Source organism: Hemitrygon akajei, chromosome 31 (genome assembly GCF_048418815.1).
Source record: "Hemitrygon akajei chromosome 31, sHemAka1.3, whole genome shotgun sequence".
Classification (NCBI taxonomy): Eukaryota; Metazoa; Chordata; class Chondrichthyes; order Myliobatiformes; family Dasyatidae; genus Hemitrygon; species Hemitrygon akajei.
The window spans coordinates 14,515,227-14,531,947 of NC_133154.1; the positions used below are offsets into that span (position 1 = coordinate 14,515,227).

At 39.4% G+C, this 16,721-nt stretch overlaps 1 protein-coding gene across 1 annotated transcript in view; it reads left to right on the forward strand.

Annotated features, from left to right (window-relative positions):
* Positions 1–16,721, forward strand: part of LOC140718960 (histone acetyltransferase p300-like) — a 100,563-nt gene that overhangs the window by 52,257 nt on the left and 31,585 nt on the right. Inside the window, exons 10-15 of the mRNA XM_073033249.1 lie at positions 1,330–1,504; positions 3,177–3,254; positions 4,406–4,515; positions 6,897–7,055; positions 10,515–10,955; positions 16,414–16,599. Of these exons, the coding sequence (XP_072889350.1) occupies positions 1,330–1,504; positions 3,177–3,254; positions 4,406–4,515; positions 6,897–7,055; positions 10,515–10,955; positions 16,414–16,599 (1,149 nt within the window). The remainder of the gene's footprint in view (positions 1–1,329; positions 1,505–3,176; positions 3,255–4,405; positions 4,516–6,896; positions 7,056–10,514; positions 10,956–16,413; positions 16,600–16,721) is intronic.

The window sequence follows — 16,721 nt, forward strand, 5'->3', positions numbered from 1 at the left end:
GAGCTGTTTGAGAAATGAATTGCACAGAATGCTAATTATAGTTTAACTGGTATAGTACTGTCAAGTGAATAGTACCCGTTACAACCATTCTGTATTTTATCAAAAATAGAGGCAAACTAATCATAAGAATGTGAGTAGGCCAATTAGCTCTGAGCCTATACAAGCATTCTTTGAGGTCATGGCCTATCTCTATAGCTCTGCCTTTTCTCCATATCCCTTACATCTTGGTTTGAGAAAAAGAAGTCCTCAGCCATTATTTAAAATCAGCAATTGACCTAATGCCCATAGAGAAGTGACATCAGCCATCCTTCAAAAATGGACTATTTATCGGCAATTTATGGAAGTCTCTCTGCCTATGCCCACCTCCAAGGTAATAGGTTGGTGCTGTCAGACTGATGGATTCTCTTAATACTGACAAACCTTTGATTAAATCTATCTTCTCAAGTTCAAAGAATTATGACCCTAATTCACAAGATCTCTCCACTGGAGACCCCAGTTATCACTGTGGTTAATCTATCCTACATTCTCTCTAAGAGCAATTTATCCATCTGGAGGTGAGGTACATGAGCTGGCTGTCAACACTCTAGATGTGTTTTTGTATGACATATACAATCAGTGGCCAATTTATTAAGTATCTCCAGCCACAGAAATGCTACTCACTGGATGATTTTTTTTTGTTTTCCATGCCATTCTCTGTAAAACATTCTGTGTGAAAACACCAGAAGATCAGTTTCTGAGATACTCAAACCGCCCCATCTGGCACCTACAATCATTTCACAATTAAAGTCACTTGGATAAATTTCTCCCCCATTCTGATGTTTGGTCTAAACAGCAGTTTATGTTCAGAAAGTTGTAAACTCAGCCAGTTTCAACGTGGGCACTAGCCTTACCAATATTGAGGACACCTTCAAAAGGCAATGTCTCAAAAGGGCAGTATTGCATCATTAAGGACCCCCATCACCCAGGCCCACCTCTCATTACTACCATCAAGGAGGAGGTACAGGATCCCATCCACAGAGGCAAAAAGGTTGCCAACCCCTGCTCTAGTCAAACAAGCTGATAGCAATTCTGTGGTCATACTTTCTTTACAGAGAATGCATAGGGCTATTATAACAGCTTGTGAATGAAAACGAAACATTGCTACTTTTGTGTTGGGTTCAAATGTACACTGGTAGCAGGGAAGGAAGCCACTAATTTATACTAGCTCTCTTTTTGGAACCTCTAGGTTCATTCCTTTCTCTGATCTTGCTGCTTTTTTGTTTGTAGCGATCAGATTTTCTTGACATCCTTGTGTTAAAATAAAAGCAAGTTTATCTTTTGTTAATTCAGGCTGAGTACTATCATCTGCTGGCTGAGAAGATCTACAAGATTCAGAAAGAACTTGAAGAAAAGCGCCGCACTAGGTTACAGAAACAGGGTGTGATGCCAAATCAAGGTGGTCTGTTGTCTACAGGAGGAGCCCAGCCCCCTAGCATGACACAGTTGCAGAGTGGACTCCCTCCAAGTAAGAAGCCAGAGTTTTACACACTTTCAGAACTTTTCTTGAAATATGAATTCATTAATGAAATTTCAGTTCATTTACATTAAGCAAATTGTTGATAGAGTGGGTTTTTTTTCCATTTTTATAGTACTTGGCCATTATGTAAAAATATATGTACTTTTTTGGCTAATTATTAAACATGACCATAATTTTCAGTTATTGGGCATGTCATTGAAGTGGCTTGCTCATTTTAATTCACATAGCTCAAATCAGTTTATTAACAAAATAAGTTTGTCTCCTTGAAAGCATTAAACAGCATGGAACTGATAATTCAGTGTACTTATGAATAATTTTGGATATTAGCTGGTGTCTGATGAAGCTGAGTATATAGCATATTCATTATAATACCCTAGATTAATAAAGGAAGACATTGTTAGGTGACTCCTGCTATAAATTTATCTTGTTTGAGTTCCAGGTAAGAACTGGGCATTGTCTTCATGCACTTAGTCCACAGCAATATTCAGCTGTGGACTTATGACTTATGTTCAATGCTACTGTATTTCTTTAATAACTCAAATAAGATTTTTGGTATAAAAGTAAGAAAAGTGCTGGTGTTGTTCCTGTTGATCAGCATCTTTAAAGAGAAAAGGCACATATGGCATTTAGTGTCTGGCCCTTAAGTCAGAAAAGGGCTCAAAATATGAAAAAGCCTTGAACTTAGCAACTTGGTGACACATTCTTAATCGTACTCATTCACGGTTGTGCATGACCAAGATTTAAATCGTCTCAGATTCATATATAACTTATTATTAAAAGTTATAATAAACTTATTATAACTTTGCACCTCGTCTTGGGAATTGTACTCTTAATTGTAGTGTTTTTAATGACTAATGGAAGTCAAAGATCATAATTGCATTGGATTAGAGAATGCACTGAGCGAGCTAGTGGGTGTGTGCTTTTCATGGGTGTATATGTTGCATCTTCTTCTGAAAGTGATAACCTGTACTACCACTGTTCTCTTGGTGTTGGCAGCTTTCCAAAACTGCAACCAGGTGTGGCCCTTTACTGCCTAGTTTCATACAGTATTGACAAATTATTTGGCCATGTGGTGAAACTATTTCTGCCAAGTTTAGCTTTTCCTCTGTTTAAAATGCATTGAGCATATGCACATTTTCAAATGAAAGCTGGATACCCCTCTCCCTATTTTCTACAGAGGAAGAAGGGCTAGATGGAGACACCCTTAAGTGAGCCATTACAAAACAAAAGAATAAGCATTGTTACTCCTTAGAGATGCCATTGGGGTTAGGTACATAGTGTTCCTGCTTGGAAGATGACTGTCAGTTAGAAGGAAAAATCAGCCATGGATGTCAGATAATTTATCTCCACAGACAATGTTTAAAAACCTGTTGTGTATTCTTTCTTTCTATATATTTGTACATTTTTAATATACTTATAAAGATTGAAGCTATTAATACTGTGTGGAAATACTCTTGATTTAGAGATCTTCATATATACAGTACCCAGAATTATAAAACACATAGTGGCGGGGGGTGGGGGGGGGAGAGAAAAAATTAACACATCTGGCAATAGTGTACTGCTACCCTCCCCCGCTCACTTGGTAGGAAAAGTATCTTGTTTTTGCATTGTTCTGACATTTTACCACATTTAGTTTACACCTGATCCTGTTGCATTTCAGATGGACCACTTTCTGACCCAACCCTTATGCGGCCAAATGTGCCAAGTCAGATCATGAACCGGATGCAGACTCCAAGTGGTAAAACAAAACTTTTCAAAATGTATTTTATGTGTAGAATTGTGATTAGTCTATTGAATTATGCTGTACATTTAAAAAAATTATCACATCTTGTTTTCAAAGTCTTCAGTCTCTCTGCAATAATGTATGTATGATTACATTGATTTGTATGGTTTGGTCATAAACATGTCTTTTGTTGTAGTTTTTCATTTATGTGGTTAAAAGACAGTTGCCTGATTTACAACAATGTGCAGATAGATGGTCTGATTTGAATGAATTGTGGAGTTCCCAGTTATAGCCTTACCATTTTAACTGTAGTTCTTAAGATGTTTCATTGATATTTATCCTCAGTGCACTGTAATCGTTTGTGTAGTGCTGTATCAGTTATTTGGGGTTCAGCACAATAGATTAAAGGAAATAACCATCTAATGTTGAAGAGGCTATGTTTTGGTGAATAAAAGAAGTACACATTCTAAACTGAGGCTCTACAAAGGACTTAAGGATGTCTATGTACTTTAGGTTGCACTGATATACTGATACTATAAGCCTCTATAGTAGCATTTTTCTACATTAATAGAATTTTTCCATTAATTTATATGGAGATTCAGCTGAAATACTTGCATGTTAATGTATAATAAGGCTACATTGAAGTTCAGTGTCAACTTTAGTATTTGCCTTGGGATTTACAGGGTTTACTACCAGTTTCTACTTTGACCTGTGGTAGCACTGTTATACGGATTCACTTGCTGACCAAAGTAGTTAGGTGGTGAGTTCAGTTCTTGAGGCATTACTAAAGGTGTTATTGGCAAACTGGACATTATTCTTGACACTTTCTGAAGTAAATTGTATATTACCAAATTTAATTGAATTCATTTTCATAATTTTGTACTCTTGGATCTCCTGAATTGTTAGATAAGTTACATTAATACAGATTTCCTAGAGTTTGTGTTTAAAACGTTCACTGAAATAAAATACTGAAGGTTGCTGATTAGTAATGGTAGTAGAAGAATTTTGATCCTGTTAGTTTAATTTACATTTAATAAAGCTATTAAAATGCAAGATTCTGCCATTATATAATTCTGTCTATTTCCAATTGCTTTGGTGTTGGTCTGAATAATGTTTAATTTTTAAAAATTTTAAAATATGCATTTTTGTTACTGTGTTCAATCCAGGAATGAATCAGTTTCCATCAATGAGTATGCAGATGAGTGGTCTGGGACAACGCTTAAATCCTCCATTACCCCATCCAGGGCAGATGACACAAACAGGACCCATGAATCAGGTTTGTTTTGAATTTTTCCTGCATAATTGTCTTTAAAGCTTCTCCATTTCACAAATGTTGGTAATTTATGGTGATATTTAGAAGCAAAATTATGAATTGTTACTACTAAATGATGCATATTCAGTACTAGATATTATTTATTTGGCCCTCGACAGTTTTTTTTAATGCAAGTCTAGTTTAGCTTATGAATGAATACAGGGTTTACATTATGCAAGTTGCATTCAAAGCAGAGTAAACGAACATCAAAACATAGTTGTTAAATGGTAAAGCTCATTATAATACCATGAATAAAGTTAAAATTCTGCTTTCGCTGTATGTTAAATCTCAGTGAAGGAATCCCACTTAAAACTGGCAGTCCATCTTGGAAACTAGTTGCTACCAAGCATAGTAAAGCATTGAATGGAATACTTTTAAATGCATTGAAAGCTTTTACAAACCAACAGAAAACAACTAAAGAGCAATAAGGAGCTAAAAGGTGAAATATCGAGGTAAGGTAGCCAATGATATAAAAGAGAATACCAAATGTTTTTTTCAGACTTATAAAGAGTAAAATAGAGGCAAGAGTGGATATCGTACAGCTGAAAAATGAAGCAGGATAGGTTGTAATGGACGACAAAGAAATGGCGGATGAACTGAATAAGTATTTTGCATTAGTCTTCGCTGTGGAAGATACCAAGAGTATGCCAGAAATTTGAGAATGTCGGTGGGGGGAGGGGTGCAGAAGGGAGTGTACTTATTATTTCTAAGGAGAAGGTGCTTGGGAAGCTAAAAGGTCTTGAAGGTAGATAGTCACCTGGACCAGCTGAAGAGATTGTGAAGGCATTAGAAATGATCTTTCAAGAATCACTACGTTCTGTAATGGTTCTAAAGGACTGGAAAGTTGCAAATGCCACTCCAATCTATAAGAAGGGAAGGAGGCAAAAGACAGGAAGTTTATAGACCTGTTGGCTGGTGGTTTGCAAAGTGTTAGAATCCATTATTGAGGGTGCAGTTTCAGGGTACTTGGGGTGCATGATAAAATAGGCTGAAGTCAGTATGGTTTCCTAAAGAGGAAATCTTACCTGACAAATCTTAGAATTTTTTGAGTAAGTAACAGGCAGGATAGACAAAAGAGACAGTGGATGTTGGTTACCTGCATTTTCAGAAGATGGTGCTGTCCATGAGACTGTTAAATGAGAAAAGAGCCCTTGGTATTACAGGAAAGATACTAGCATGGATAGAGGATTGGATGACTTGCAGGAGGCAAAGAGTAGGAACAAAGTGAGCTTATCTGGTTTTCTACCAGTGACTAGTGATTTTCCGCAGGGTTCTGTATTAAGACTGCTTTGTATGACCTTTGTATGTCAGTGTTCTGGATGATGCAATTGATAGCTTTGTGGTTGATACAAAGATAAGTGGATGAGCAGTAGTGCTGGGCAAGCAGGGAATCTGCAGAAGGATTTGGATAGATTAGGAGAATGGGCAAAGAAGTGGCAGATGGATGCTGTGTAGCAAAGTGTATAGTCATGCACTTTGATATAAAGGCATGGGCTATTTTCTAAACAGGAGCAGATTCAGAAATCAGAGGTGCAAAGGGAATTTGGAGTCCTGATGCAGGATTCCCTAAAGCAGTGGTCTCTAACCACCGGCCCGCGAAGAAACTATATGATTCGGCAGTATGAAGCGATATGAGTCAGCTGCAGCTATAATCATATAGTTACCTCGTGGCCCGGTAGCAGATGCTTTATGGCCCGGTGGTTGGGGACCACTGCCCTAAAGGATAACTTGCAGTTAGAGTCGGCAGTAAAAAAAAAAATTGCAAAATCAATGTTAGCATTCATTTCAAGAGGACTAGAGTATGAAAGCAAGGATTTAATGCTGAGGCTTTATAAAGTATTGGTCTGACCACACTTACAGTATAAAAAAAAATTTGAACCCCTTGTTTAAGAAAATATGCATTCATTGGAGAGGGTACCAAGAAGGTTCATAAGAATTATCCCAGGAATGAAAGAGTTAATTTATGAGGAGTGTTTGGCTTTGAGCCTGTACTCAGTGGAGTTTAGAAGAATAAGAGAGATCTCATTAAACCTATCGAATATTTAAAGGCCTTGATAGAGTGGTGGGGGGAGGGGTAATGTTCCCATCGTGAAGTCTAGGAATGAGGACACAGCTTCAGAGTACAAGGACATTCCTTTAGAACAGAGATGAGGAGGAATTTCTTTAGCCAGAATATGGTGACTCTGGAATTCATTACCACAGACAACTGTGAAGGCCATGTCATTGGGTATATTTAAGGCGGAGGTTGATTGAGTCATGATTAGTAAGGGTGTCAAAGGTTATAGGGCGAAGTCAGGAGAATGGGTTCCTATCGCTTACATCCACATGTTTTGTTTTGTGTACAGATGGGATTAACCACTTCCAGAATGGCACAGCCGATAGCTGCACAGCATCCCAGCCAGAATCAATTTCTGACCCCAAATCAGTTTCCTGTATCTTCTCCTGGAATAAACACTGGTAGTACCACCATGACACAAGCCAGCAACCAGCCAGTGATGTCTCCGGTATTAAATCTTGTACCTCCTTTGCATTTACAGTGGTTGGTTACTTTTTTAGAACTGTATAGATATACTAAGCACCATTTCAAAACTGTGCCATAGTCAAGATCTTAAATTTGATTAATATACTGGAAAATCTCTTGGTTAAATTAAGTCAGATATTAATTCCAAGGCAGCCAAGTGAAGTGAATTCTTCCACCATGCTTGAATCCATATCAAATGATGGTCATGTATTCAGTATTGTGCGTAGGTTGAGTAAGGTATGGTTGTTTTTTTTCTCCAATCTCTACTTAGCAGACTTCAAGTCACCATTTTAATGTCTTGCTTAATTACATTTAAAATAGTGTCATTATTAAGCCAGTAGAAAACTGTTGGGAAAGGAGATTCAACTGTTCCTCTCATCTTCACCATTTCACAGTGACATTGGGGGAAATTGTGGGTAAAACCCCTTATCTCAGAACCAGCCATTATGCTTTCATTAAATTTCTAGCCTTACCTGGTCCACATATAGAGGATGTAGAGATCCATGCTTTGAAGGGAAAAATACAGCAAAAGAACTGAAAAGAACAAAATGAGTAGACCACCTCTTAATTTAGAAATATGCAGCATTTGAATCGTATGCCAGATTGCCCAGGTAAATGACAGACGAAAGGGAACAGCTTTATTCCAAACAAAATATCAGTTATAACTGCTACTGGATGTTGCAGATTTTATCAGTTTTTAAGAGTGATAGAGCAGAAGGCCCTTGGGTTCACTGTGTCCTTTCTGTGTTAATCTCGTTTTCCAGCTTTGTCCATAGTCTTCTAATTAATAGGTATTAATGTAAAGACTAAAATGTTGAGAGGACCTTACTCATGGAGTGAAATTAAGATTTCATCTACCATCTGGATGAAGTAAAACACTTTATCAGATGCCCCTTAAATGTCTGTCTTCTAAGGGGAGAGGTTTTTCACTGTCTTTTTCCATGCCCCTCAGAATTCTGTAATAGTCCAATCACATTAGTTTCCCCCACCCTTCCAGTTTTGAGGAAACAAACTGTCCAGACTCTTTTTTTGCTAAAATGTTCCATCCCAAATAATTTCCAAGTGAATCTTCTCAGCACTCTTTTTGTTGCAATCACATCCTTCCTGTGTGTTTTACTGTATACAGTAGGTATTGCAAACTGTTTTATATGCCTGCACCATAACCTTTTTGCTCTTTTATATTCCATGGACTTTATAGTGAAGTCAACTATCTTATGTATTATTGAAAAAGAAGAAGTATTAGATGCTTTAATAGGCTTAAACATGGATTAATCCCCAGATCCTAGTGAGTTAATCGCAGCCTGCTTTGAGAAGTGTAGCAGGAGATGACTAGCTTTCTGGTTTAAAAAAAATATTAAAACCTTACCTGGCCACTACTGCCTTCCAGGATTTTTGAATATTCCTCAGCACTTTCTCTATTTCTATCATTCATTAGGTATTTTCTAACCCTGTAGTATTTCCAAATCCATCACCCCACATTAAATAGCATCCAAAATAACAGATTCAAATGCTTCCATTCTGGCTCTGAGGATTAAATTCCATCTGCCATTGCTCTCCCCATTTTACCAAAATATCTATGTCATTATGTAGCCAAAGACCACCAGTTTTTGTGACACGAGTCTCCACTTCAAAAACAAATCAGTGAAATTATTCCCATGGCCTTGTGTAAACAAAAACCATTGCTGACTATCCTTGATTAATGGCTGTCTCTCTATGTTGGGGTTAAAATGTTCAAAGGTTCATTTATTATCAAAGTATACAACTCTGAAATTCTTCTTCTCCAGGCGGCCATGAAACCAAGAACAGAAAAAAGGCAACATGGTCATCAAGCCCCCCCCCCCCCAAATCCCCCCTCCCCGCACAAAAAAATGAACAAAATATGGAACAGGCACATTACCCCCACCCTTCCAGTCCCTCCTCCCACACAAAAAAAAGAACAAATTCTGTCCTTCAGTAATTTTTCAGTAATTATCTGGATACTGGCGTTAAGTCCACTGGCCTGTACTTATCTGACTTTTCCTTGTCTACCTGTAAATTAAAAGTAAAATGTTCATTATTGTCCAATCGTCTTGCATCTCCCCTGGAGCCAGAAGGTTTGAAAATTTCTCAGACCCCCTGTGATTTCCTACCTCATTTCCCACAGCACACTGAGATATACCTCATACTTCATCAGGCCTTAGGGATCCACCTTCAGTGACATCTAGTATCTCCTTTTCAATGGTAATTGTTCTGGAATTCCACCATCCCTTTCCTTAGAATTCAGGTGTGAACCCCAGGTGACGGGATTGTGCTTGTAGAATATAGTCCGTATCATGATTTTCTGCAGTGTAGACATATTACCTGGGTGTGCATCAAGCATCACAAGTGAAAAAGAATTAATTTTGTTTGTAAACACGAGGAAATCTGCAGATGCTGGAAATTCAAACAAATTCAAATTTTGTTTGTATTTCCTTTATTCACATAAATTCTGTGAGAACATACTTTATTTTGCATTTCAGTTTTTTGGTTAAGGATTTGCACATTCTTTCAGGGCCAGTTTCCCTTCACCAAACAATACAAAGGAGAAGTACTCATTTAAGACTTCCTCTGACTCTCCAGCCCATTGCAAAGATTTGTCCCTAATCTTTCTATATTTATTGTTCGGCTTTCCTGTATTCAATTCTTTACACCAACCTTAAGTTTTAAATCTCTCAAGAGTCTTCTTAAACTGATTGTTAGTATATTTGTGGATCGTTATTTCAGATCCTTCCAGTCCTTACATCTTGTGTCTTATGATTCAGGTGTCTTTCTTTCATAATTTCACAATATTGTTCCTTTTTTCAATTTATAAAGCTTCATCAATCACGTTAGAATCATATGGGCCCTCTGACCCCTTGAGTATCAGCCACTCACTTACATTAATTCCACATTAATCTCACCTTTTTCTCCCCACGCTCCCATCAACTCTCCTCCCCTACCCCAACTTCTACCACTCACCCACACACTGGGAAAAAAATTACAGTCATCATTTAACCTAGTAACCTACAGGTCTGGGATGGTGGGAGAAATGAGTCCACCTAGAGGAAATTCTATGTGCTCACAAGCAAAACATGCAAACTCCACAAAGTTTGACATTATCATCAAACTTGGTTTACTCGAGCTTTCAGGCAGTGGTTCAACTAGTTACACTACTGTGCCACCCTAATGTTCTGTATTTTCTCTAATGTTGGTCTTATATTTAATTTTATTTTATATAGGCTATCAATTTGGCGCTCTACTTTATAAATTTGTAATTTATTCTACTTTTAGAAATGTTAAATCTAAAAGCTTTCACTTACCAGCTGATGTTTTTTTTATATATAGGAAATATCAGTTTTTATATAATTCCATTGTAAATTTATTTAGTTCTGAGTTAGAGTACATTTGGTTAATGTCTTCTGTTTCATGTGTTCTTACTCATTAGGCTCAGAACACCTCGTTACCTGTCAATAGTTCTGCTTCCATGCAACCAGGAGTCCAGAATGCTCAGTTCAGCTGTCCGCCACCTCTTTCTCAGCCTTCACTTCATCAGAATTCTCCATCCCCTGGACCAAGAAGTCTGACACCTACTCCTCACCAGACACCACCTAGCATTCCCCCTCAACAGCGGCAGCAGACACCATCACCTAATTCACAACCACCAACGATGCCTCCCCCTCCTCAAGTTCAGACACCTCCACAAACGCAGCTCCCCCCTCCTCCACCAGTCCCTCCACAATCCCAGGTAACAGCTGGGCAGAAGCAGCAGCAACGAGAGCGGGAACAGCAGCAGCCTCCACCACCTCCAACAGCACAACAACAGAATGCAACCCCATCAACACCCACACCAACTGCACCAATACAGCCTCAACATCCCAGTACTCCTGTGAGTATATTGTCATTAAGTAATTTATTGATTATGTATGCAAACTTTCCTAGATGGATGTAAAGCTCTCTGTTCCGCTGAAATATTTAGATATCAAATGCATTTTTTTCCATTTCTCTGTTAGCTGTCCTACCTTAGCACTTTAAGTCACTCAGACAATTGATAAAATGAACTGTCTCAGCAGGTGTGAGGTGCTCAGCTGGGGAAACTCGATACCACCTCGTATCAGCACTTGCCTTCTCATCCATAATTTAAATCCAGCTTAGTTGTGCATGCTGGTGATCTAGTAATTGTGAATTTGCTAAATTATAGTTTATTTTATGTCACTATTTCATATCCATCTGATCTTTATTCCTTTTTGTTATATAACCCAAATGTTATGTTTTTTCTATTTCCAATAGCTTCAGTATATAAAAGAAAATAACTTTTCTAACCTGTGCTTCATTTTCTCAGAAGTTGATATGTATTCAAACCTTTACAATTTTGACATTTATTGGCATTCTGAATATAAATTATTTTAGTTCACTATATTCTGAAATTTAAGTGCCATATGATTTTTAGGGAAAATGTGTTAAAATCATCGATAAACCAGAAATTTGAGAAATTCACCTTTAGTTATGTTTTGATGAAGGACAATATAGAGGTGTAAGACCATAAGATATAGGAGCAGAAGTAGGCCATTCATTCATAGGCTGATCCAATTCTTCCAGTCACCCCAACTCCCCTGCCTTCTCCCCATACCCTTTGATGCCCTGGCTAATCAAGAACCTACCTATCTTTGCCTTAAATGCACCCAATGAATTGGCCTCCACAGCCGCTCATGGCAACAAATTCCACAGATTTACCACCCTCTGACTTCAGTGATTTCTCTGCATCTCTGTTCTAAATGGGCGTCCTTCAATCCTGAAGTTGTGCCCTCTTGTCCTAGATTCCCCTACCATGGGAAATAATTTTACCATATCTAATCTGTTCAGGCCTTTTTACATTCAGAATGTTTCTGAGATTCTCCAACCGCACCCCCCGCCCCCAAAATTCTTCTGAACTCCAGGGAATACAGCCCAAGAGCTGCCAGACGTTTCTCATATACTGTACTCCCCACTGTTGGGTACATTGAACTCATTTGACAATAGACAGTAGGTGTAGGAGTAGGCCATTTGGCCCTTCTAGCCAGCACTGCCATTCACTGTGATCATGGCTGATCATACACAATCAGTACCCCGTTCCTGCCCTCTCCCCATATCCCTTGACCCCGCTATCTATAAGAGCTCTATCTAACTCTCTCTTGAATGCATCCAGAGACTTGGCCTCCACTGCCTTCTGGGGCAGAGCATTCCACATATCCACCACTCTCTGGGTGAAAACGTTTTTCCGCATCTCTGTTCTAAATGGCCTACCCCTTATTGTTAAGCTGGCCTCTAGTTCTGGACTCACCCATCAGTGGGAACATGCTTCCTGCCTCCAGCATGTCCAATCCCTTAATAATCTTATATGTTTCAATCGGATCCTCTCTCATTCTTCTAAGTTCCAGTGTATACAAGCCCAGTCGCTCCAATCTTTCAACATATGACAGTCCTGCCATTCCGGGAATTAACCTTGTGAACCTACGCTGTACTCCCTTAATAGCAAGAATGTCCTTCCTCAAATTTGGAGACCAAAACTGCACACAATATTCCAGGTGGGGTCTCACCAGGGCCCTGTACAGCTGCAGAAGGACCTCTTTACTCCTACACTCAATTCCTCTTGTTATTAAGGCCAACATGCCATTAGCTTTCTTCACTGCCTGCTGTACCTGCATGCTTGCTTTCATTGACTGATGTACAAGAACACCTAGATCTCGTTGTACTTCCCCTTTTCCTAACTTGACTCCATTTAGATAGTAATCTGCCTTCCTGTTCTTGCCACCAAATTATCCACATTAAACTGCATCTGCCATACATTTGCCCACTCACCCAACCTGTGCAAGTCACCCTGCATTCTCATAACATCCTCCTGACATTTCACACTGCCACCCAGCTTTGTGTTATCAGCAAATTTGCTAATGTTATTTTTAATCCCTTCATCTAAATCATTAATGTATATTGTAAACAGCTGCGGTCCCAGCACCAAACCTTGCGGTACCCCACTGGTCACAGCCTGCCATTCCAAAAGGGACCCGTTAATTGCTACTCCTTGTTTCCTGTCAGCCAGCCAATTTTCAATCCATGTCAGTACTCTGCCCCCAATACCATGTGCCCTAATTTTGCCCACTAATCTCCTATGTGGGACTTTATCAAAAACTTTCTGAAAGTCCAGGTACACTACATCCACTGGCTCTCCCTTGTCCATTTTCATAGTTACATCCTCAAAAAAACTCCAGAAGATTAGTCGAGCGTGATTTTCCCTTCATAAATCCATGCTGACTCGGACTGATGCTCCTACTGCTATCCAAATGTGTCGTAATTTCCTCTTTTATAATTGACTCCAGCATCTTTCCCACCACTGACGTCAGGCTAACTGGTCTATAATTCCCTTTTTTCTCTCTCCCTCCTTTATTGAAAAGTGGGACAACATTAGCCACCCTCCAATCAGCAGGAACTGTTCCTGAATCTATAGAACATTGAAAAATGATTACCAATGCGTCCACGATTTCTAGAGCCACCTCTTTAAGTACTCTGGGATGCAGACCATCAGGTCCCGGGGACTTATCAGCCTTCAGACTCAACAGTCTATCCAACACCGTTTCTTGCCTAATATAAATTTCTTTCAGTTCATCCTTTACCCTAGTTCCTTTGGCCACTATTACATCTGGGAGATTCTGTCTTCCCTCGTGAAGACAGATCCAAAGTACCTGTTCAACTCGTCTGCCATTTCCTTGTTCCCCATAATAAATTCACCCGTTTCTGTCTTCAATGGCCCAATTTTGGTCTTAACTATTTTTTTTGCTATTCACATACCTAAAGAAGCTTTTACTATCCTCCTTTATATTCTTGGCTAGTTTACCTTCGTACCTCATTTTTTCTTGGCGTATTGCCTTTTTTGTTATCTTCTGTTGCTCTTTAAAAGCTTCCCAGTCCTCCAGTTTCCCGCTCATCTTTGCTATGTTATACTTCTCTTTTATTTTTATACTGCCCTTTACTTCCCTCGTCAGCCACAGCCGCCCCTTACTCCCCTTAGGATCTTTCTTCCTCTTTGGAATGAACTGATCTGCACCTTCTGCATTATTCCCAGAAATACCTGCCATTGTTGTTCCACTGTCTTCCCTGCTAGGGTATTGTTCCATTGAACTTTGGCCAACTCCTCCCTCATAGCTCCATAGTTCCCTTTGTTCAACTGTAATACTGACACATCCGATTTTCCCTTCTCCTTCTCAAATTGTAGGTTAAAACATATCATATTATGGTCACTACCTCCTAATGGTTCCTTTACCTCGAGGTTCCTGATCAAATCCGGTTCATTGCACGACACTAAATCTAGAATTGCCTTCTCCCTGGTAGGCTCCAGTACAAGCTGTTCTAAGAATCCATCTCGGAGGCACTCCACAAACTCCCTTTCTTGGGGTCTAGTACAGTTCTGATTCTCCCAGTCTACCTGCATGTTGAAATCCCCCATGACAACTGTATCATTACCTTTGCAATATGCCAATTTTAACCCTTCATTCAGCTTACACCCTACATCCAGACTGCTGTTTGGGGGCCTGTAGATAACTCTCATTAGGGTCTTTCTACCCTTAGAATTTCTCAGTTCTATCCATACTGATTCTATGTCCCCCCCTCGCAAGGGACTGAATATCATTCCTCACCAACAGAGCCACCCCACCCCCTCTGCCAGTCAGTCTGTCCTTTCGATAACATGTATAGCCTTGAATATTCATTTCCCAGGCCCTGTCCGCTTGAAGCCATGTCTCTGTTATTCCCACAACATCGTACTTGCCAATTTCCAACTGAGCCTCAAGCTCATCTACTTTATTCCTTATACTTTGTGCGTTCATATATAATACTTTTAATTTGTTACTCCCCTCTCCTTTCATATCAATTCCTATTTCACTCGGCCATACTGTATGATCTCTTCTTGAGCTTTCTACTCCATTGATTCTGTTGTCCTTTTTAACTTATTTTCACTTTCCCTTTAACTCCATCCTTATATTTCCAGTTCATCCCCTCCCCCTCACTACTTAGTTTAAACACATCCGTGTGGCAGTGGCAAACCTGTCTGCCAGAATGCTGGTCCCCCGCCTATTAAGGTGCAACCCGTCCCTTTTGTACAATTCATCCCTACCCCAAAACAGATCCCAGTGGTCCAAGAATGTAAATCCTTGCTTCCTGCACCAGTTCCTCAGCCACACATTCAGATCCATTATCTCCCTGTTCCTGCCCCCTCCAGCACAAGGAACTGGAAGCAAACCAGAGATAACCACCCTGGAAGTCCTGCTTTTCAGCCTTCTTCCAAGTTCTCTGAAGTCCCGCTGCAGAATGTCCTTCCTCTTCTTCCCGATGTCATTTGTGCCAACATGCACTACCACTTCCGGCTGTTCACCTTCACCCTTGAGGATTCCCTGCAATCGGTCCGTGATGTCCTGGATCCTAGCACCAGGGAGGCAACACACCATCCTTAAATCTCGTCTGTTGCCGCAGAAACCCCTTTCCATACCTCTTACTATGGAGTCCCCTACTACCATGGCTCTTCCTGATGTCTGACTCCTCGGCTCTGCTTCTGCACCAATTTTCGGCTCGCAGACCTGTCCGTCTCTCAGACTGGCAGTATCTTCTGTCCTGACAGCTTCCAAGAGGGTGAACCTGTTTGTGAGAGGTACATCCCGTGGGGTCATTCATGTAGTTCAATGCTGACCTACACTTCTACTTGTATTTAAATGCCATGAAAGTCAACTGAAAATAAATTCAAGTTTGACTGTTGTTATTCACCAGCTTTCATATTTTGGAGAAAATTCCCAGATTTCCAAAAACTGTTATATTTAAGAGTGCATCCAAATCACTCAGTTCTATGCCTCAATGTAAGATTATACCCTTTTGGAGGGAAACAATTTTATTTGCTTAAATTTAACTTTAATTTATTAATTTTTAATCAATTAGTAATCTTTTGGACCCTGAATCTGAGCTGTTCCTTCCCCATGACTAATGGATCTTTTGAGATTCAGTGATGAAAACTGTACATAACGCTTGAGGGAATCTGATCTTCCTCTTTAACCAAAGCAAGAACACTTTAGTACTCCCATTTCTTATGGCATAAAGAAACAGCCTTTATGACTCTTCATGATATTTTCTCCAGAATAGCTTCATAATAGTGCTGTCAGTCTCTTGATGTACATTTCAGAAGAAAATGTTCCTTGTTAAGAGACATGTTGATTCTAAAATTGAATTACTTTGTGAAACTTGTATGTTAATACTTTTTAAAATCTGTTTTCTTATGTGGAATTTATTGGCTGCTGCTTGTCAATATACTCATCATAATTGGCATACTTTAGCTTTCACAGTCAGCAGTGAGTGCAGATGGCCGAGTATCGACCCCAGCATCAGTCAGTAGTACAGACACAAATTCTCAACAGACTGCTCCTGAAGCACCAATGTCTGATGTCAAGATGGAAGAAAAACAAGAAGAGGAAGAAACTGAGCCAGAAACTGTGGAACTAAAACAAGAAATTAAACAAGAGGTACTAGATTGCATTTATTTCTGCTTTTTTAAAATAATAAGGACTTGCACTTTCCAATGTTTTGTAAGCTGATTTTGACCCCAGACACGAACCAAAACAATTAACCTTATGCTTACAGGCTT